Source organism: Carlito syrichta, unplaced genomic scaffold, assembly GCF_000164805.1.
Source record: "Carlito syrichta isolate Samal-C Ts95f unplaced genomic scaffold, Tarsius_syrichta-2.0.1 Scaffold287531, whole genome shotgun sequence".
Lineage (NCBI taxonomy): Eukaryota > Metazoa > Chordata > Mammalia > Primates > Tarsiidae > Carlito > Carlito syrichta.
Window position 1 is genome coordinate 38702 of NW_007231627.1, and position 22935 is coordinate 61636.

The 22935-nt window shown below is 39.0% G+C and overlaps 1 protein-coding gene across 1 annotated transcript in view; it reads left to right on the forward strand.

The window, feature by feature from the left end:
- The window catches only part of TARSL2 (threonyl-tRNA synthetase like 2), a 60261-nt gene extending 37774 nt beyond the window's left edge, over positions 1-22487 (forward strand). Inside the window, exons 12-18 of the mRNA XM_008052823.1 lie at positions 5932-6069; positions 9851-9928; positions 10014-10114; positions 17498-17602; positions 19988-20060; positions 20811-20925; positions 22239-22487. Coding sequence (XP_008051014.1) covers positions 5932-6069; positions 9851-9928; positions 10014-10114; positions 17498-17602; positions 19988-20060; positions 20811-20925; positions 22239-22387 — 759 coding nt within the window. The 3' untranslated portion in view covers positions 22388-22487. The remainder of the gene's footprint in view (positions 1-5931; positions 6070-9850; positions 9929-10013; positions 10115-17497; positions 17603-19987; positions 20061-20810; positions 20926-22238) is intronic.
- Positions 22488-22935: the final 448 nt, after the last annotated feature.

The window sequence follows — 22935 nt, forward strand, 5'->3', positions numbered from 1 at the left end:
TCAAAAAAAAAAAAAAAAAAAGAATATTTACCAAAATAGACTGCATTTTGAACCATAAAACAAATCTCAGTAAATTTAAAGGGGTTCAATTAAAACACCATGTTCCCTACCTACAATAGAATTAAATAGAAATCAGTAACAGAAAGCTATTGAAAAATTCTAACATATCTATGTCAATAACACACTTCCAGGTAACCCATGGACTAAGGAGGAAAAATCCAAAAGGAAATTAGGAAATATTATATAACAGATGAAGATGAAAACACACACATCAAGATTTGTGGGATGCCATTTAAATGGTATTTATAGTTAGTTATTAGCTCTGGATTCCTACATTAGAAAAGAAAATGGGTTTAAAATCAGTGACCTCAGCTTCTACTTAAGAAGCTAGAAAAAGAAGAGTAAATTACATCCAGTGTAAGCAGAAGAAAGAAAACAAGAAAGAACAGAACAGAAACCATTGAAATAGAAAAAAGAAAAATGATAGAGAATATCATTTGGTTGGTTCTCTGAGAAGATCAATTAAATTGATAAACCTTGTCAGATTGATTAGGAAAAAAGACAAAAATTAAAATTATCAGGAATGAGAAAAATGTCATCATTATAGACTCTGTAACTAAGAATATTTTATGAACAGTTTTATCCGAAAACATTTAATAACTTAGATGAAATGGACAAATTCTTGAAAGATACAAACTATCAAACTTCATTCAAGAAGAAATAGATAATTTGAATAGCCTTATATCTATTACAGAACTTGCATTGATAGTTAAAAACCTTCCCAGAAAGAAAACTTCTGGCCCAGATGGCTTTACTGGTGAATTCTACCAAACATTTAAAGAATATAAATTCTAGAGAAATTTTTCCAGAAAATTTAAAAGGAGAAAATCCTTACTAACTCATTCTATGAGACTAACATTGCCCTGACACAAAAGAATATTTTACAAAGACATTAAAAGGAAAGAAAACCACACAGCAATATCTCTCATGAATACAAGTCAAAAATTTTAGCAAAATTTTAACAGATCGAATCTAGTAATATTTTTTAAAGAATAATACATCTTGACCAAATGGGCTGTATCCCAGGAGTGAATGGTTGGTTTAACATTAGAAAATAAATAATGTTTACAAGCTAAAAAAGAAAAAAAATATGATCATTGAACAGAAGCAGGAAACAGCATTTGGCAGAATCCAACATCCATTTCTCATTTTAAAAATCTCTCAAAACTAGGAGTTGGAAGGGAACTTTCTTAACCCGATAAAAGGCCTCTGTGAAAAATCTACAGACAACATCATATACTTGATAGTAAAAGTCTGAATGCTTCACCTTTAAGGTCAGGAATAAGGTATGGATGTCCAGTCTCATTCCTTCTATTAATCATTGTAGAGGTTCTCTTTGATGCAATAAGTCAAGAAAGAGAAATAAAAAGCATCTAGCTTGAAAAATAAAAAAAAGAATTAAAACTCTTGTAGATGACATGATCATCTATGTAATCTACAAAAAGCAGTTAGAACTAGTGTGAGTTTAGAAACATTGCAGGATGAAATATCAACATATAAAAATTAACTGAATTTTTATCTTCTAGCAATGAACCATTGGAAATTGAAAATAAACAATTATTTATAACATCAAAACATTTGATAGTACTTAGGGATAAATCTGACAAATACGTCACTGTGGGCTGATTTGTGACTCCCAGAATTATATGTTGAAGCCCTAGCCACCAATGTGATGGTATTTGGAGATGGGATTTTGGGAAGTAATTTGGTTGAGATGAGATCATGAGGATGGAGCCCTCATGATAGGATTGGTGCCCTGATAAGAAAAGCTCTTCCTTTCTCTTTACCATGTGAGGACATGGTGAAAAGTCAACCATCTGCAAAAGCCCTCTCACCAGGGAGCTGAATCAGCCAGCACCTTGATCTTGGATTTCCCAGCCTCCAGAACTGTGAGAAATAAATTCTTGTTGTTTAAACCATATAGATTGTGGTATTTTGTTGTGGCATCTCAAGCCAACTAATATACATGTGCACAAACTTTACAATAAAAACTACAAAATATTGCTCAGATAAATTAAAGAATACCTAAGTAAATGAGGAGATGTACTTTTCCCATGGGTTGGAAGACTAAATATTATTAAAATGTCCCCAAATGGATCTATAGAGTCAGCGCAATCCCAGTCAATATTCAAACAGACTTTTTTGTAGGAATTGACAAGCTGATTCTAAAATTCATATGGCAATCAAAAGGACTTAGTATAGCTAAGAGAACATTGACAAAGAAAAGTCTGACTATACTTGATTTGAAGAATTATTTTAAAGCTATAGTAATCATGGTATTGTGGTATTGGAATGAAGATAGATAAATCAGTGAAAAAGAATAGAGTCTAAAATAGACCCACATATATATAGACAACTGATTTTTATTAAGATTCGGTGGCAATAAAATGGGTAAAAGAAAAATCTTTCCAACAAATGATGCTGGAATGATTGTATGTCCATATTCAGAAAAAGAAACTTTGATTTATATTTCATACTTTATGCAAACTTTAACTTAAAATGAATCATAGGCCTAAATATAAAACCTAAAAGTCATAAAACATCTAGAAGTAAAATAGGGGAAAATATTTGTGATTTGGGATTAGGTGATAATTCATCAGATATGATACCAAAAGGACATCCATCAAAGAAAAAATTGATAAATTGTGTTCATCAAAATGTAAAACTTCTGGCCAACTGCGGTGGCTCAAGCCTGTAATCCTAGCACTTGGGGGCGCTGAGGTGAGAGGATTGCTTGAACCCATAGGTTTGAGAACAGCTTGGGCAACTTGGCAAGACCTCATCTCTACAATAAAATAAAATAAAAATTAGCTGGGCATGGTAGTGCACACCTGTAGTTTGATGCCGGGGTGGTAGTGAGCATGCCACTGCACTCCAGCCTGGGCAACGGAGTGAGACTCCAACACACACACACAAAAAGTAAAACTTCTGCTCTTCAAAAGATATTGAAAAGACAAGCCACAGTCTGGAGAATATTTGCAAGGCATATGTCAACTATAGTATTTAAATCCAGAATACTAAAAGAACATTTAAGCTTCAATAAGAAAACAGAGAACTGACTTAACCCATGGGCAAAAAGATCTGCTTTCGGGAAGATGAAGTAGATGTATTTTCCCTATTCTTCCCTCTAAGTAAAAACAATAGATATTGTATATAAAAACAAACATGATATTCTGAAAGGTGATGAGAATGAAGGCACATTGACTATGGACATCAGACCTAAGAAACAACATGGTGGTGATTTCCTTAGCTTTTCTTTTTGCCACATACATTCCAGACTTGGTAACCAGGAAAAGTCAATAGGCCCAGACATAAAAGGCCAACAAAAGTCTGCTCACTCTGGCCAAAGGACTAGGAAAGGGGCAGCCTAGCAAGACAGAAATGTTCTAGACAATAACTACTCTATTCCAGCTAAAAACCACAGAAAAAAAATGTGGCCCCATATATGCTAGCAATAGCTGATTGAGGAGCCAACATTGTGACCTCACTGGACTGTAAAGAGGTTCCCCATTACCTTCTGAGGAAACCAGGACTTTTACTCCTCATTAGAAAAATTCCTACCCCGCTTCCCCAACCTGGCAATGATAGTGAAGACCATGTGGGAAGCCTGGACTTTCATTCTCCCCTGGCAGAGACGAGGCACGTCTTCTACTCCTGCTTGAGTAGTGTCAGAGAATGTTCCAGTGGAGAGATCAGACTTTATCACTGCTCAGTGGTAATGAGGCCATGCATTCTGTGCTCATTAAAGGCTATGGCACAAACTAGAACGCCCATGCCACCCAGAAGCAACAAGGAGCTTCTCCCCTCTTCCTTTTTTTCAAAAAGAAACTTGGATTTCTCCCAGCTAGCAATACCTTGGCAGTACTGTCCTCCCCCTGCTGGAGCAGTGTCAGTGGAAACCAGCTATAGCAGAAGGTTTAAGGTTCAGAGTCTTATTATAAAACCCAAATGTTGGCCGGGTGTGGTGGCTTATGCCTATAATCCCAGCACTTTGGGAGGCCGAGGTGAGAGGATTGCCTGAGCCCATGGTTTTGAGACCAGCCTGGGCAACTTGGCGAGACCTCATTTCTACAATAAATCAAAAACTTAGCCGGGCATGGAAACGGGGTGCCTGTAGTTCCAACTACTTGGAAGGCTGAGGCAGAATGATCGCCTGAGCCCAGGAGGTCGAGCCATGAGCATGCCACTGCACTCCAGCCTGGGCAACAGAGTGAGACTCCCACTCAAAAAACAACAACAAAAACCCCAAATGTCCAGGTTTCAGTAATTGGAAATCACTCATTATACTAAGATCTAGGAAAATCACAACTTGAATTTAAAAAAGACAGTCTATGAATATCAGCACTGAGATGACAAAGACATTGTACTTATCTGACAAAGATTTTAAAGCAGCCATCATAAAAATGCTTTAATGAGCAATTATTAACATACTTGAAACAAAAAAATATGAGATCTCAGTAAAGAAATAGAAAAATCTCAGGAAAGAAATAGAAGATATAATGAAGAACCAAATGGAAATTATAGAACTGAAAAATAAAAAGTTCAGTGAATTTTTCATGAGCAAAATGGTGGAGACAGGAAACTTGAGTACAAAAATAAAAATTACTGAAATTCTAAAATTTGAGGGGCCGAGAAGGGAGGATTGCTTGAGCCCGGGGTTTTGAGACCAGCCTGGGCAATGCTGTGAGACCTGTCTCTACATTAAAAAAAAGAAGAAGAAAAATTAGCTGGACATGGTTGTGTGTACCTGCAGTCCTAGCTACTCTGGAGGCTGAGGTGTGAAGATCATTTGAGCCTGGGAGTTTAAGGCTTCAGTGAGCTATTATCATACCACTGCACTCCAGCCTGAGTGACAGAGTGAGATTCTGTCGAAGAAAGGAAGGAAAGGAGGGAGGGGAAAAGATGGGAAAGAAGGAAGGAAGGAATTTTTAAAAACAGAGAAAACAGACTGAAAGAAAAAATTCCTCAGAGACCAGTGGGACTATAACAAGATGTCTAACATTCATGTCATCATATTTTGGAAGGAAAGGGGAATAGAGGTAGGAGTTAAAAGTACTCTGATTCAAGTCATCATCATCTTGCTCCTTAATGACTCCACCAACTTCCTAATGGGCCTCTTTTCTTTTTTTGGAAAGCAGGGTGTATTGTTATTGAGAGGACAGAAAAGTTCCCACAGTGGGAGGGGACCCAAAGGGGTTGCCCGGGCCTTTCTTCTAAGCTTACCAGTCCATTTTCCGTTCTGTGAAAGAACACATTGGGTTGTGTTAGTCTCCTGCTAAAACCCTTCATTGGCTTCTCGTTCTCAAACTAAGAAGTCCGTACATTGCCCAGGCTGTGAAGGCACTGAATTTTCTGTGTCCTCTGCCAGATTACCCACCACTGATCACCTACCACCCTCTTCCCTCTCCCCTCTTCCGATATATGCTGTGCAGCTCCCTGACTTAGTGTATTCCTCTGTCCTCTGGGCCTTCACCCCCACTGTTTCCTCTGTTGGAGAGCGCCTGTCCTACCTCTCCATGGAGAGCTCTTACTTATCCTCTGACTGCAGCTTGTCTCACTTACTCTGGGCAGCCCTTCCTTGCCACTCTTCTCCTGTGTGGCCCTGCTTTTTCACAGCGTGCCCTCACCTGCTGTTTCTCCATCCCCTGGACTGGACTGGACTGGAGCTGCTGGCATCCTGCACATGCTTGGCATTCAAACAAGGATTCGAGCAAGAATTGGATAAACAACCAAACCTGTGTCACTGACTGCACTCCATTAGAAACATGCTTAATTTCTACCTGACAGGAATAGTTTTTTTTGTTTTTAAAAATTCCATAAATGAATTTAATTTGGTATTCTAGTTGAATATTTCATTTGCTCTGATTTCAGATTGAAGATGAAATAAAGGGATGTTTGCAGTTTTTGAAATCTGTTTACTCAACATTTGGCTTCTCCTTTCAATTAAATTTGTCAACAAGGCCTAAAAACTTCCTAGGAGAGATTGAAATATGGAACGAAGCTGAAAAGGTAAGGAGAATCTTGCTCTTCATTTCAGTGATATGGAAAGCACTTGAGAGACTGCACTCCCTTGCAGGAGGGTGTGATACTTTGCAATTGAAATTTTAAAATTGGAAGTGATGAGATAAATATGCAGATTGTAGGCTGTGGCTATCCATTTTTTGTTGTTGTTGTAACAATGATAATAATAATACCTTACATTTGTTTCAGACTTTAAAACTCAAATTTGAACTTTTCAAGGTTTTCATTTATACTCTTTTTCAGTAATGGTCACCAATAACTGGCATAAGCTTCTAAAGAAATTCTCTGAATTAACTCTGGGTTTGTGTGGTTTATTTTAAACCACTGCCTGTTGAACCATCTTAATCTGACTCGTGGAGTCCCAGGGTTACATATTCTGGATGTAGACGTGCACACCTGATGCTGGAGTCCCCTTCACAGTCGTGTCCAGGGGGTTCTGCCCTGTCTGAAGACACCTGCACTTAGATACCACATCTGAGCTTTTTAAAACCAAGATCGAGGAGCTTATCACATTCTTTTTTTTTTCCTTATTAAACATATAAAGAATACAATGTGTCTTCCACATTAGTTTTTATTAGAAATGAAGATGGTATTATGGCCAGATACTCTGCTCTGCCTGCCAGTCCTCCTCTTCCTGGAATATAGTAGTCCCCCATTATTTGCAGGGATCCTCAGTGGATGCCTGAAACTGCAGATAGTACCAAACCTGATTGCTGTCAATTGGGACACATTTCTGTTCATACCCTTTTCTTGTTTGCCTTTTCTTTTTTTGTAATTAAGTACTTATCATGCACTGAGGCCAGAACTTTTGCAGTTTTGAGGTGTGACAGCAAAACTAGCACAAATTTCTTTTTCCTTCTTCACAATTTCATGAAAAGAAGAATCATTTTTATCAACAGTCTTAGCAGCCTCAGCATAGGGTTTTTTTTTTCTTATTAAGTCAAGAACTTTCACATTTTTACGTAAAGGAAGCACTTTATGGCTTCTTTTTGGCATATCCAAATTGCCAGCATCACTGCTCTTGTGCTTTGGGGCCATGGTTAAGTAAAATAAGGGTTACTTGGATACAAGCATTGCCCAACCTTGGCAGTTGATCTGATGACTGAGATGGCCACTCAATGACTAATGTGTGGACAGCATGCAGACACTGGACAGAGGAAGGATTCACATCTTGGGTGGGACAGAGCAGGATGGTGTGAGATTTTATCCTGGTACTCAGAACAGTGCACAATGTAAAATTTATGAGTTGTTTATTTCTAGAATTTTCCATTTAATATTTTCAGACCATAGTTGTCTCTAGGTCACTGAAACTGAGGAAAGAGAAACCGTGGATAATGGGGGACTACTGTACTCACAGAAGCGGAATACACATCACAAGAAATAAGAACTAGAGGAACACTGTATTAATAGTATAAATTATCTCTATGTAGTTAGTAAGAACATAGGCCAGGCAGAGGCTGCATAGAAGCAGTTTAGTCTCCAATTCTAAATAAGACCTTTTCCACATGGGCAGGAAAAACAGATGCTGGGCACTGTTAAAGGAGGGGGAACAGGGGGCACGCAACCACCCGTTTGGGTACCATGTCTACTACTGCAGGAAGAGGGCTCATTAGAAGCCCAAACCTCACCTTCATGCAATATACTTATATAGCAAATCCTCACATGTACCCTGCAGCTCTAAAATTTTAAAAAATAAAGTAAAATACAGCATTAAAAAAATAAATAAGGCCTTTTTCATACTGCTCCATGCCCCTCCGTGTCCTTCCAGTTCTTCCTCCATGTCCAGTGCATGAAAGAAGAAAGTCAAATGAGATAGCCTACCTACCCCAGGAGGGGTGCTGACTCAGTGTCCTGTCAGCCACGTGGAAACAGGAGGAAAAGAGGATTCAAAGCTTGGCTTTGGTGCCGTTTTGCCCACTTTCAGACATTAGCTCCATGCGAGTTATAGAAGATCTCTAAGCTTCAGGGTCAAGTGATGATGAGATGGTGATGATGGTGGTGGTGGTGGTGGTGGTGATGGTGGTGATATAGTGATATAGTGATAACAGCCACTTCATGAGGTTATTGTGAACCTAAATGAAATAACTTATATGAGGTATTGGGCATAATGCCAGGCACATGTAAGGGCCCAGTAGATGTTAGGTGTTAGTATCATCATCATTATTACTCGATTCATTTGGAGGTAGGTGGGGTGTGGGGAGCTAAGAAAAGGGACGAACCAGGTGTAGGCCTGGCATGGGGAGGATGGGCTGGAATTCTCACCATTTTCACTGTCTTTTAATAGTTTAGCAGCCAAGCCTGAGGTCACCCAGGAATGTGACTGTCCCATTAAGGGACGAACCTGCTTTTACTTTTGGGAAATTTTTCTCAAATAACTACTCCTTATCAGGAAATTAATGAGATGAGCAGCTGAGTATTTTGTCTTCAGAGTCTCTAAATGCTTTGAAAGAGCTGCTTCTTGCATAAACCTGAGGCTTTCTTGGTCTTGTCTTCTTAGCGTTGGCTGCTCCTATTGGACCCTCCTAACTCTGTACTCAGTGGCCAGTGAGGAACAGTGATCTCTGCTTTATGCTCTTCTCCAAAGCGTATTTCTCCTTGGCTTTTTAACTCCCGGGAGGGTTGCAGGAATTCTTTCTATCACTTGGTTATCTGCTGCAGCTGGGTCTCATTTTCTCTGGGAACACAAACCAGTGTCTCTTCTCCTTCTAGAGACAGAGTGGAATTGGATAGAGGCTTTTCCAAACCAGTGAAAACTCTGTGGAGGTGGCCTTCTCTTGTTCTGAGTGGAAAGGAAACTGATTCTGCAGGGTAGGGCCCATGAGAGACGTGCCCAGAATCTCAGGAATGATGTCCCTGTCTCTCTCAAGACCAGATTCTAAGTCAGCTTTCTCGACAACTCCAGCTTTGACTCCAAGCCTTTACCACTGTTTTGGTTTCTCCATAAGGCACCTCCCTCCCAAATGTCAGCTCCCTCATGGGCACCAATATGGTGGGGTGATGAATGATAGGAGGTTGGGTGGTGGAGGACAGTATTCTGTGCAAGAACTTGAGAATGCCCAGGTACTTCCTAAGGAACCTGTATTTATGGGAATACCAGAAGACTCAAAGAACCCTTTAATGTGGACAGACACTCACCTTCAGTGCTGAGCATCTTCACTACAAGCTAAGTTGAAAGTATGTAGTGGCTTGGGCTGAAGACCAAAATGGGGCCTCCAGCTCCCACATGTCTTTAAATCCTAAGGGACTGCCCTCCCCCACATGTACAGAGGTGGAGGAAAAACAGAAGAGTGGCAAGACTTGCCATCTTGGCCTTCTGACTCACCCAGACACAGAGTAAAGAGGCAGCGAGATCAAGGCTTTCATGCCTTTGCATGTATGGAGGACCCACCTACAAGGAGCAGAGGTCTCAGAACTCTCACCAGGAGGCAGAAGCTGGTTAGTGTGTAGGGCCGATGGGGCCCATATTGGAAGGAGGGCCAGAGCATCCCCTCCCTAAATGCTTACCTGGAATTCACAAGAACAATTTACCTTCTTCCCAGTTAAAATGTATATGTTTCTAGAGAGGAAGTACCACCTTAATCATCTTTATGTAGTCCCTCCTCATAGCTTGTTAAATGTAAGATGCTCTATAAATAAATGTATGTTAAACTAATGTAGAATGTAATTTAGATTTATAGTAACTTTTTGTAAGCTATATGTCAAAAAGGTAAAATGAACAATAAAGTAGAAGTTTCAAATATTTTCTATTTTAAAAAAAAAAAAAAACCAGCAACTGCAGAATAGTTTGATGGACTTTGGAGAACCATGGAAAATGAACCCAGGAGATGGAGCATTTTATGGTCCTAAAGTAAGTAGATCATAAGTTTCAAAAAAGATTAAAATTTAAAAGAAAAATAAATGTTGTCTTTAAGCAAGCATCATTTAATTTACAGATTGATGTAAAAATCAAGGATGCCATTGGCAGATACCATCAATGTGCTACAATTCAGCTGGACTTTCAACTGCCTATTAGATTTAATCTCACATATGTTAGGTGAGTGAATATGATAAATATTGTAGTACCAATATCCTAATTGTCATTTCAGCATTAGCAATCCAAAAATAAACATTAGTGAGTGTCTAGTATATGTGCTGTACAATTTGTATTTGTGTGCCTGCTTATAATCCAGTGATTTACCACTTGTGTTTTTCTTCTTTCTTCCTGATAGTCCAAGTATCCCTCTAGTGTCGTTTCTCTGACAACAAAGTTCCTTTCTTTATCAGTTCCTTTAAAGCAGGTCTGCAGATGATGGATTGCCTAGTTTCCCTCCTTCTGAGAAGGGCTTCATTTCACTTTCATTTCTGAAGGATATTTTCTTTGAGTGTAGTATTCTGGGTTGATACTTATTTACTTGCAACCCCTTAAAAATACTGTTATGCATCCTTCTGGCTTCCAGGTTTCTGATGAGAAATCTGCAGTAATTTGAGTCCTTTCCCCTGTGTGTGTTACATGATTATGATGTGTCTGACTGTGGACTTTGAATTTATCTTGTTGGAGCTTGAACTTCTTGACTCTGTAAGTTATATCTTTTGCCACAGTTAGACGGTTTTCAGTCATTGTTTCTTCATATATACTTTTTCCATAATATACTTTTTCTACTCTTCTTTTGGAACTTAGGTGACCTGAACATTAGACCTTTTGGTATGGTTCCACAGTTTTCTGAAGTCCTGTTTATGCTTTCTTTATGCTTCTGTGTACATTCGAGATTAGTTACTTTCTATTCATTTATCTTTAAGTTCACTGTCTCTTTATGGTCTCCTTTGCTATTTAGTCTATCCAGTGACTTTTTAAAAAATGTTTGTGACTAGCTGGGTGCCATGACTGATGCGTATAATTGCAGCACTTTGGGAGGTGGAGGTAAGAGGATTGCCTGAGCCCAGGGGTTCAAGGCCAGCCTGGACAACATGGCAAGACCTTGTTTCTGCAATAAAATAAAATAAAAAAGTATCCAGGTGTGGTGATGTGCGCCTGTAGTCCCAGTTACTTGGAAGGCTGAAGCAGAAGGGTCACCTGATCCCAGCAGGTCGAGGCTGTGGTGGCTTTGAGTATGCCACTGCACTCCAGCCTGGGCAACAGAGTGAGACTCAACTCAAAAAAAAAAAAAGAAAGAAATTCTTTGGTTGCATTTTTAAATTATTTACTTTATATCTTATATTTCTTTGATGACACTTTTATCATTCTAGCCATTCCAATCCAAGTGTGTTTACCCTTACTTTTTTTTTTGAGTTGGAGTCTCACTGTGTCGCCCAGACTCTGGAGTGCAGTGGCCACTCCCGGCCACTGCAACCTTGACATGCTGGGCTCCAGCAATCCTTCCGCCTCAGCCTTTTGGGTAGCTGGAACTACAGGCACGCGCTACCATACCCGGCTAATTTTTTGATTGATTGTAGAGATGAGGTCTCACCAAGTTGCCCAGGCGGGTCTCGAACCCGCGGGCTCAGGCAATCCACTCACCTCAGCCTCCCAAGGCGTGAGATTACAGGCTGAGCCACCGAGCCTGGCTTACCCTTGCTTTTTAGAGCAATTATCATAGATACTTTAGGGTGTTGGGAAATTTCATCATCTATGTCTTCTTGCAGTTGAACTCTTGTCTTTTCTCTCATAACTTGAGAGATTCCTGATGATTTATATACCAAGTAATTTTGGATTGTATCCTGGATATTTTGAATTTTCTTTCTTTCTTTCTTTCTTTCTTTCTTTTTAAAAAGAAACAGGGTCTCACTCAGTTGCCTAGGCTTGAAACGGTGGTACAACCATAGCTCACCACAGCCTTGAATTCATGGGCTCAAGCATTCCTCCTGTCTTAGCCTCCTGAGTAGCTGGGACAGGCACATGCCACCACACCCAGCTAATTTTTAAATTTTTTGTAAAGACAGGATCTCGCTATATTGCCCAGGCTGGTCTCAAATTCCTAGCCTCACATGATCCTCCTGTCTCCTGCCTTGGCCTCCCAAAATACTGGGAGTACAGGCATGAGCCACCATGCCTGGCCATTTTGAATGTTATGTTATGATATGCTGTTTGTTTGTTTTTTAACTTTTCAGGAGTATTTTTATTTGTTTGTTTTAAGCAATGAATTGGCTTGGTTAGGTTCAGGCAGTGATTTCCAACCTACCTTCTGTGGGCTTCCAATGTTAGTTCAGTTTTCAAAGCATTTGTAGTGATATTCAGATCTGTTCTGTGTTTGTGCCACTCAGTGGCCAAGTCTCATTGTTCTCTTATCAAGCCTTTTGTGTGCTGTTTAACATGTGCAGAGGTGAATTCACATGCTATGTTATGGGATAACTCTTTTGAGCCTCCTGCTTTCTGTAATTTCCCTGACACCCTTAGATTCCCTTTTGGTGGTCCTGTGGCCAGAAAGCTGGGGGTTTAGCTTCCCCAGTACACCATGCTCTTTCCATGACTACATTTGTGTCAAGAGACCAAGCTCAGGTCTATGGAGACAGAAAAAGAAAAACAAGGATTCACCCTATGCGCTTGGACCAGAGTTCTAATTATAGAAGATTCCTTTCCTCAGAGTTTTAGGTGCTTGTTTGGTTTCTGCTGCTTCTTTGTCACTGTGGGAGGGTCTAGGGGCCAGGGAGAAGGGAGCAGAAAAAAGAGAAGAAACAAAAACCCAGGGTCCTCCTCCCCAACTCTTCCTGAAACTTAGGAGTTAACTTTCTGGCTCCTGGGCCAGAAAGTGAGGGTTTCTTCTGGAGCTCTTCCTGTCTGCATCTGGTGTTTACTTGTTTTGGGGATGTGTTTAAGTCTGGGCCATGGGAAACTGGAAGACAAAATTACCGGAAATTCACTGCTGGCCTGGTAATATTTAAGGTCTTCTGTAACTCACTGTTACCATTTAGTTGTCAGAGTCCTTGGGTAACTGCTGCATGCATTCTCTCCAGACTCTGTGTGTACATTCAGTGAGAGAGCTAGAGTGGAGTACGCTCATTCCATTTTGCCTGGTACCAACTTCTTTTTAAAGACCATTCCCCTAATCTGAATTAGACAAAAATCACAGCAATGTCCCTAGAAACTCTCCACTTCTCATCATGTTCAATTTTTTGGTAGTACTGATTAGATACTGTGTTGCATTCTCTTTCTTTCAAAATTATTTATAAAGACAAAAAAGAAAAAAATATTGGCATGTTTTAAATCCAATAATTTTTAATAGAATGCTTTTCTAAGATTCTTATGATAAATGAACTACCATTTTCTCAGAGTATATGATTTTGTGGACTGATCTCAATATGTGTCTAAGCAATACGTATGTAATTTTACTGTATTTTAGTCTTTCCATATTGGGTTCTGATTAAGATTTGTAGAGCTACATTAAGAGTTATCTCATGGAGACAGGTTAAAAAACTGAAGAAATAAGCAAAGTATTAAAAATACTTAGGATCATGAAGGAGAAAATACAGCGTTTTCAAAAATAAATTTGAGCCTTTTGGGAAAGATAGTGTCCTAAGTTTATGTCTGCAAAACTCTGTTTCCCCAATGTATTAGTTTGTTTTGCATTGCTAAAAGGAATACCAGAGACTGGGTAATTTGCAAAGGAAAGAGGTTTATTTTGGCTTATGGTTCTACAGACTATGCAAGAAGCAAAGAGCCAGGATCTGCTTCTGGTGAGGCCTCAGGAAGCTTTCAATCATAGTGGAAGGTGAAGGGGGAGCAGACATATCACATGGTGAGAGAGGGGGCAAGAGAGAGGAGGAGGAGGAGGTACCAGGCTCTCTTTAACAATTCAATCTCATGTGAAGTAGAGTGAAAACCCACTCTTCACCACAGTGAGGGATTTAAGCCATTCATAAGGGATCTGCCTCCAGAGCCCAGACACCTCCCACTAGAACCCACCTCCAACATTGGGGGGTCACATTGCAACATGAGATTTGAGGGGACTAATATCCAACCTACTAAAATGTATGAAGAAAATGAGGGGTAGACTTTATGTGGAAATAACCCAACTCATTCAATAGAATCTGAACACTCTTGGCCATTACATTTATGAATCAAACAGACCATGCACCAAGTGGAAAAGTTTCTGGGAGCTGACCCTTAGCTTTTCACCTGACTGGCTCCTTGGAGCTAGTGTGACTTTGAAATGTCCCACTAATTTCTCCCAGTTTGGAGAGGCATGGGCCAGCACTGTTGGTAGCTTTAGTAGGATAGTCGGACCTTCAGGATTGGTTCTATAACAAAAGATTACTCAGGGCCATCGAAATCAAAGTGAAACTTCTTATCCAAGGAGGACACAGAGAAACAGTCACACAGTCACCCAAATGGAGAGTAGGAGAGTGAAAGTGGGAGTATGGTCTGTAGACCAGATAAGAGATGATGATGGTTAGAACCACTTGGTAGTAATTGAGACAAAAAAGTGGGACTGTTTGGGGTGCGTTTTGCAGGAATAACTGACGTGATTTGTTCAGGCTTAGGTATGAGGGGTGAAGGAAAGAGATGCATCAAGGTCATCACCATGATTAAGAAAGTGAGGGTAGTCTAGTATTGAGAGTGTGTTGTTGTCATTCATTATACTCAACAATGCAGAAAGGCACTGAATAAAATTTAACTTTCGTTCCTGTGAAAGGACCAGAAATTTCTTTATAATAAAGAACATTTATCAATATAGTTATGAAGAAGGTGGATATGCCTACTATTTGTACTGTTACTAAAATTATTCTAGGAATGCAAATATTTGAAAAAAAGATAAAATCATGATTTGTAGATATTAAAATATAGAGCAATCCAACAGAACCAAATGGAGAAAAGTTGGAACTAATTATGAAGATAGAAATGCCAAAATCAATTTTGCTTTCATGTATATTAGCAATAACCTGCTAGGAAATGCAATGGGAAAAAACATTTTCAGAAGCAACAGCAACAACAAAATAGAAAATATCTGGGAATAAACTTAAAAATAAATGTAAGTGTGATTGTACATTCTTGGATATTGGAAATGTGTTCTCAGGTGATTTCATCATTGTGCAAACATTATGGGGTGTGCAGGATTTACACAAATCTAGATGGCATAGCCTACAACACACCTAGGCTATATGGTATAACCTATTATTGCTTCTAGGCTGCAAACTTGTGCAGCGTGTGACTGTGCCGAATACTGTAGGAAACTGTAACACAAATCATGAGGTGATAGGAATTTTTTAGCTCTATTATAATCTTATGAGACTACTGTCTTATATGCAGTCCATAGTTTACCAAAATGCTTTTTGTTTTTGTTTTGAGTCGGAGTCTTCTCTGTTGCCAGGCTGGAGTGCAGTGGCATGCTCACGGCCACCTCAGCGTTGACCTACTGGGTTCCGGCAGTCCTCTGCCTCAGCCTTTCAAGTAGCCAGAATTACAGGCATGCACTACCATGCCCGGCTAATTTTTTAGTTATTGTAAAGAAGAGGTCTCACCAAGTTGCCCGGGCTGGTCTCAAACCTGCAGGCTCAGGCAATCCACTTGCCTATGCCTCCCAAAGTGCTGGGATTATAGGCTGAGCCACCAAGCCCGGCCTACCAAAACGTTTTTAAGTGGTACATGACTATATAATTTTATGATGTGTATGAGGTATACACCACAAAATTTTATCAAAGACCATTAAAAAAGAGTTATTTAAATGAAGATTCATACCACACTCTTAGAATGGGAAGAACCAACATCGTGAAGATATTCTCTTTAGATTTATCTATAATGTAACATAATTATAACCAAATCCACTGGGATTATTTTGGGGAACTTTATAGTCATTCTAATGTTTATCTGATAGCATAGATGTGTAAGCAGAGTTTATGTCACTGTTTGCCCATCTGAAGGCTAGACCCAATTGAAATAAACGATGGGACAGAAATTTCTGGATACCAAGGCCTTGTGAAAGGGTTATCCTGCGTCTCTTTCATTCCCTACACAAAAACATTATGTTATCTTCAAGAATAATCCATACTGGCTTCAGTTTGTGGGATGAATGACTTCATATATCGCACAGGATTGAACTCAAGCTGCCTATCCCCGCCCCAAAGCTTTCTGTGGGATTTAGACAGAGGGTTTTGTCTTCAATTAGTCTGCATTAACTCTTGGCACTGTTGATATCCAGTTATAACTTATTTGAAGTGGGATCAATGAACAGAACTCTGCTTTTATGTTAATTGTGTGTGTGTGTGTGTGTGTGTTTTAACAATAGCTAGCTGGTCCAATTTTTAGTTAAAATTTCTTGTACTGGACATGGTGGCTCATGCCTGTTATCATAGCACTTTGGAAGGCCGAGGCAGGAGGATCACTTGAGTCTAGGAGTTCAAGACCAGTCTAAGCAACATAGTGAGACCTCATCTCTACCAAAAAAAAAAAAAAAAAAAAATAGCTGGGCATGGTGGTACACGCCTGTAGCCTCAGCTTCTCAGGATGCTGAGGTAGGAGGATCACTTGAGCCCAGGAGGTCAAGGCTGCAATGAGCTATGGATTGTGCCACTGCATTCCAGCCTGGGCAACAGAAACCCTGCTTTTTTTGTTTAAAAATTTTTTTTCTCATAAGAACTTTGTGTTATTATGTTCTGAGAAATGTGAACAGAGATCTTGGGATGACTTACTTCATTACAATTTACAGTTGTAATTTGCTTTTTCCACTTCCCCTTGGGGGGAGGGAGTCATCAAATATAAGGTATATGTTACAAGAATTTTACGAAATTTGACCAGTAGAGTTCTAGAAGAAATGTCAGGAATATTTTAGAAAATGATGTTTACAACAAGGGAAGGTGGATAATAGGAGAAATAGGAGGCATTTGGATTAAATAAGACTGGCTGTGAGTTGACACTATGTGAAGCTGGGAGAGGGTGTGGAAGTTTATTGTACTTTTCTCTCTATTTTTGTATGTTTTCAATGCTCTTCAATGAAAGTTTTAAAAGTAGGAGGAAAAAAGACTAGTAAGCAAAGCAGTCTTTTGAGAAAACAAGAGTCACAAAACAAAGGTTAATGGAGAGATATCAAAAAATGCTAATTTAAATCTATAGTCAAAATTAAAGCCGGGCGCAGTGGCTCACACCTGTAATCCCAGCACTTTGGGAGACCAAGGCAGGTGGATTTCTTGAGTCCAGCAGTTTGAGACCAGCCTGGGCAACATAGTGAAACCTTGTCTCTACATTAAAAAAAAAAAAAGAAAAGATCAGCTAGCTGGGTGTGGTGGTGCACACCCAGCAGTCCCAGCTACTTGGCTACTTGGGAGGCTGAGGTGGAAGGATTATCTGAGCCCAGGAGGTCCAGGCTGCTGTGAGCCATGATTGTTGTGATCATGCCGCTGCACTCCAGCCTGGATGCCAAAGTAAGACCCTGACTCAAAAAAAATGAGAAGAAGATAGTTATTATTGAATCTTGGGAAAATATTTAAATGTATACTTTTCATTTTTTAGTAAGGATGGGGATGATAAGCAGAGGCCTGTGATCATTCATCGAGCCATTTTGGGATCAGTGGAAAGAATGATAGCCATTCTTTCAGAAAACTGTGGAGGGAAATGGTAAGTAATATGGAAAAGAAAAGCTATGAAAGCTATATGTCTGTTATTCTTAAAAACCACATCTAACAAAATAAAATTAGTGCAGAAAAAATTGGTAATTCCTGCCTTATAATTAACAAGTATCCAGACAGCAAATAAAAGAATTATTGTTCCATTTATCAGCACAGAAAACAAAAACAAAGGCAGAGTGATATAAAACTGTACTGTTTGCCATTTGGGAACACAGTAGAATTAAGGTTATCTTTTCACCAGTGTCAAGCCCTTCTAAGATCCCGTTACCATCTACAGAATGTATGGCCACAGTCCGGGCTGCTGCCTCTTACCATCTTGCTGCCCCTCCTTCAATGCATGCTGTTCACCTTAGAGGGTTCCCTATGACCACTGAGGAGCCCAGAAGGAAGCAGTCACTTTTCATTACATATACTATATTTCTGTGCTTCATCATAGTATTATTAATTTTATCACATATTGTGTTTGCAATCTGAGAATAAATAATAAATATGTACATTCATAAAATGCCATCTGGAATAGCCCCCATTGCATTTTCTTTCGCCTTCAAACTAAACGCTCATGACCAGAGGAAAGACAAACTTGTCCCACATCAGATATTGCTTATACCAACCTTCCCATCTTTAGAAAAAACAAAAATTGCAGGGTCACATGTAGTTATAAGAAATAATACAGAAGGACCAGAATACCTTAATCCAGTTTTCCCCAGTAGTAACATGTTGCAAAACTGTATGACCAAGAAACAGACATCGATATGCTCCACCAACCTTGTTCCGATATCATCAGTTTCACAGGCACTCATTTGTGTGTGTTTGTGTAGTTCTATAAAATTGTGTCACATGTATGGATGGAGGAACCACCAATCAAGATGCAGGACAGTCCCATCACTTGTAGGATCCCTTACGTTGGCCTTTTTTTGTTGTTGTTAAGGTATGGTACTGTCATTCCTTTTTTTTTGAGTTGGAGTCTTACTCCGTCGCCCAGGCTGGAGTGCTGTGGCATACTCACAGCCACCCCAGCATCGACCCCAGCATCCGCCTTAGTCTTCCAAGTAACCAGAATTATAGGCTCATGCTATCACGCCCAGCTAATTTATTTGATTTATTGTAGAGACGATGTCTCGCCAAGTTGCCTGGGCTAGTCTCAAACCCGCGGCCTCAGGCAATCCACTCGCCTTGGTCTCCCAAAGTGCTGGGATTACAGGTTGAGCCACCGAGCCTGACCTGTCAGTCCTTTTTTAAAAAAATGTTTAATTCAGGAAGGACACATGCAGTTAGTTACATGGTTGCATGGTGGTGCGGTTTAAGCTTCTATTAAACTTGTCACCCAAATAGTGACCATGGTATACACAATAGGTAGTTCTTCAACCCTTTCCTCCTCTCCCATCCTCCCCCTTTTAGTAGTTCCCAGTGTCTGTTGTTCTCATCTTTATGTCCACGTGTACCCAGTATTTAGCTGTCACTCACTGTATTTGGTTTTCTGTTTCTGGGTTCATTCGCATAGGATAATGGCCTCTAGTTGCATCCATGTAGCTGCAGAAGACATGATCTTGTTCTTTTTTATGGCTCTGTAGTATTCCATGGTGTATATATACCACATTTTCTTTGTTGAAAGGCATCTGGGTTGGTTCCATGTCTTTGCTATTGTGAATAGTGCTACAACAAACATATGAGTACAGGTATTTTTTTGGAAGAGGGATTTATGGTCCTTTGGGTATGAGCCATGAGATTGCTGGGTTGAGGGTTGAGTGCTAATTCTATTTTTAGCTCTTTGAGAAATTCCCAGCTGCTTTTTTCCACTCATCTGGCAATCATAATCTGTTCTCCATCTCTATCATCTTGTCATTTCAAGAATGTTACACAAATGGAATCATCCAGTATACAATCTTTCAAGGCACGTTTTTTTCACTCAGTGGAATTCCCTCAATAGCCATTCATGCTGTTTCAACATTCCTTTTATTTTTTGGATGATGTTCCATGATGTGGATGCACCAGTTTCACCATTCACCCACTGAAGGACATTTGGCTACCTCCTGTTTGGGGCTATTATAAGTAAGGCTGCTATGAACATTAGTGTACAGGTTTATGCGAACATGTTTTTTATTTCTCTGAGTTAAATGATCAGGAGTGCAATTGCTGGGCATGTGTTGCTGTCTGCCCACCCATTCTCTCTACCCTTTTCCTATCAAAATTCCAAATTTTCCCTTTTGTTCTCTCTACTGCCTTCAGACTTCAGCATAGTTTGTTTTTTTTTCCACACCACTCTACTGAAACTGCTCTCTTATGAAATCTTTAGAAAAATCTTTGGTAATGTTAAAATCACATAATACTTGGTCATTATTAGACTTTGAAAATACATATTTTATATATTTTTCAGGCCTTTTTGGCTGTCTCCTCGTCAGGTAATGGTCATCCCTGTGGGGTCAACTTGTGAAAAATATGCACTTGAGGTAAAATCAGAGACATTTAAAGTACATAATAATCTTGCATGTATTTTGTTTAGGTCATTGACTTAGAATATCATTTGTGCTTTAAAGTACTACATAACTAACACATTGATTTAACAATGCATGTGTTCAATAACGAAGTAACATATGAATCATGTTTATGTAGCTGTACAAGAAATATTTCTTAATGGTTGGAGAAAATTGGTATTTTAAGACATTTCATAATTAAATTATTCTTTTCCATGTGGCTGTACTAGGGAAGAATGTTATCTGTTACTGTATCACAGATGACCCCAGAACTTAGCAGCTTGAAGAAACATATGTTTATTTCAAGTTAGGAATTTAGGAGCAACTTAGCTGATTGATTCTGGCTCAGAGTCTCATGAGGCTGCAGTGAGGCTGTCGGCCAGGGCTGCAGTCCTCGGGGCTCACTCACATACTTGGTGGGCACTTTGGTTCCTCACCACCTGGATTTCTTGATAGGTTGCTGGAATGTCTTCACAACATGGCAGCTGATTTCTCTCAGAGTGAGTGAACCAAGAGAGATATGGGAGCTGCGGTCTTTTATAAACTAGTCTCAGAAGTAACATACCATCACTTCATCCTTGTCTATGGTCACATAGACCAGCTCTGGTACAGTGTGCAGGGAATCACATGAAAGGGTGAATTCCAAGAGGTGGGGAACATTGGGGTCATCTTAGAGGCTGGCTACCATAAATGAGGTAATAATAAAAGTGTTTCATTTTCTTCTAGGTATCCAATGAATTTTTTCAAGAAGGATTCATGGCTGATGTTGATGTAGATCATAGTAGTACACTAAATAAGAAAATACGAAATGCACAGCTGGCTCAGTATAATTTTATTTTGGGTAACTTAAATTAACATATATATATATTTCCAAATGCTCATTTTAAAAATTTTAGTTCCAAAAAACAAAATAAAGACTATGGTACAATTACTTGATTAACATGATTTATCATTTAATACTTACATACAAAGAAGAATCCATGGTGTTTCCAGCTTAGTGTCTCTTAGGTATTCTTTGTTATTTGCTAGAAGAAGAATTATAAAGCTTCACATGAATTCTGTGGTATAATTTTACTAGTAATAGTTAATATTGCAAACCAATAATGAAAGCAAATGTGAAAATGATTTCATCAGTAGAATTATGCTTATGTTTTAGCTTGACAGGCCTGAAGTATTTTCCCTTGCTTTTCTGGTTTACTAGGAATCTTTGGGATTCAACTAATGATAGAAAATATTCAGTATTTAAAATGATCAAAAGAAAAGGATTTAGGTGAAAAATAAAATGTTCTTGAGGCACATGAGTAATTAGATGCAGAATCTAAAATTTTGGTTTTAAAAATGATTCCAAAATCAAGAGAAATGGACATTGATTTGATTGCAGGCATGGTACTGCTATCTCCTGTAAGCTGAGAGAGTCTGTAGAAGGCAAAATAAATCTGCATAGTGTTGTCCTAATGACAGTTTTTTACTGATGTTTGACTCTGTAGTAGGTATTGTGGTGTTTCAGTTCGACTTCTTGTGGTGACAGAAATCTCAAATTAGCCTAAACAAACACTGTATTTATTAGGAGGATCTTAGAGTATCCCATGACATGAAAGATGGGATTAAATATCCAAACCATTAGAAGAGTAACCAGGAACTCCACCTTTACCAGGACATTTCTCTCCGTTTCAGGTTCCTGTTTCACTCAGGCTCTTTATGCTTCTCTTAGATATCTACTTTATTCCGCTTGTGTGTGGACTGATTTCTTCTTTCCACATGGGTGGGGATCCCTATATCATCTCACAATATGAGTCATTAGAGAGAACAAACTTTTTACTGACATTCCAGAAAATTCTGGCTGGCTTTCTTGGGTCTGCTGTCCATCCCTTGACTCATCAAGCATGCCACATAGTCAGGGGGTCTGCAAGAGCTCCCTGCTCCCATTTGTATCCCAAGACCACAATGGCTGTTCTCTCAAGTGGACAATAGAGAGATGGCATTAAAAGTCATTTCTTCCTTTCTCAAGAAACTTGACTATCAGTGGATGAACCTAATCATCATTAGACTGATATTTAGTGATTAACATTGAGGAAAAAATGACACACGTGTCATGTTGACTCGTTTAGTAAATTTTTGATTCAAAATACATGTATTTCCCTTTCTTTTCTACAGTTGTTGGAGAAAAGGAAAAGATAAATAATGCTGTAAATGTTCGAACAAGAGACAACAAAATTCATGGAGAGATTTCAGTCACTTGTGCCATCAATATATTGAAGAATCTCAAGAAATCACGTACACTAAATGCTGAGGAAGACTTTTGAACTCCCTTCCTTGTACTTGCTTCTGTGTAACTTTGTTTTGACCCTTAACATGTATTTTTCTTAACTAATTAAAATGTTAGTACGTCTTCTCAGAACTTTGGACCCACTGATAGTCCCATTCGTGTGCTCAGTTGTGAAAGGAAGCAATGAGTAGCTGATATGCACAAAGCTTACTTCACTTATGTACTCTGAGGACAATAAGAGGGCAAGCTTGGAAAATTTCAATACCTTGAGAGACTTAAATGGGAAACTGATTAATTGAAAGAGGGAAATGCTAGGAAATGATTTGTGGTTTTCAAAAGTGGGCTTCAAATAAAATTCTGCAGAGTTTTTGACTATGGGAAAAATCTTATTTTCTAAATATTATGTCTCTTTTCTAAATGTCTCTTTTATTATGACATAAAATATTATGTCTCAGGTATTTTTATGACTTTTACTAAAGTTCACACAGAAACTTTATCTTCAAAATTGAATCATTACTTCATTTTAATTAATCAATAACCACAAAAGAAGCAGTTAGTACTTAATATTCGATTACTGACAAAAGA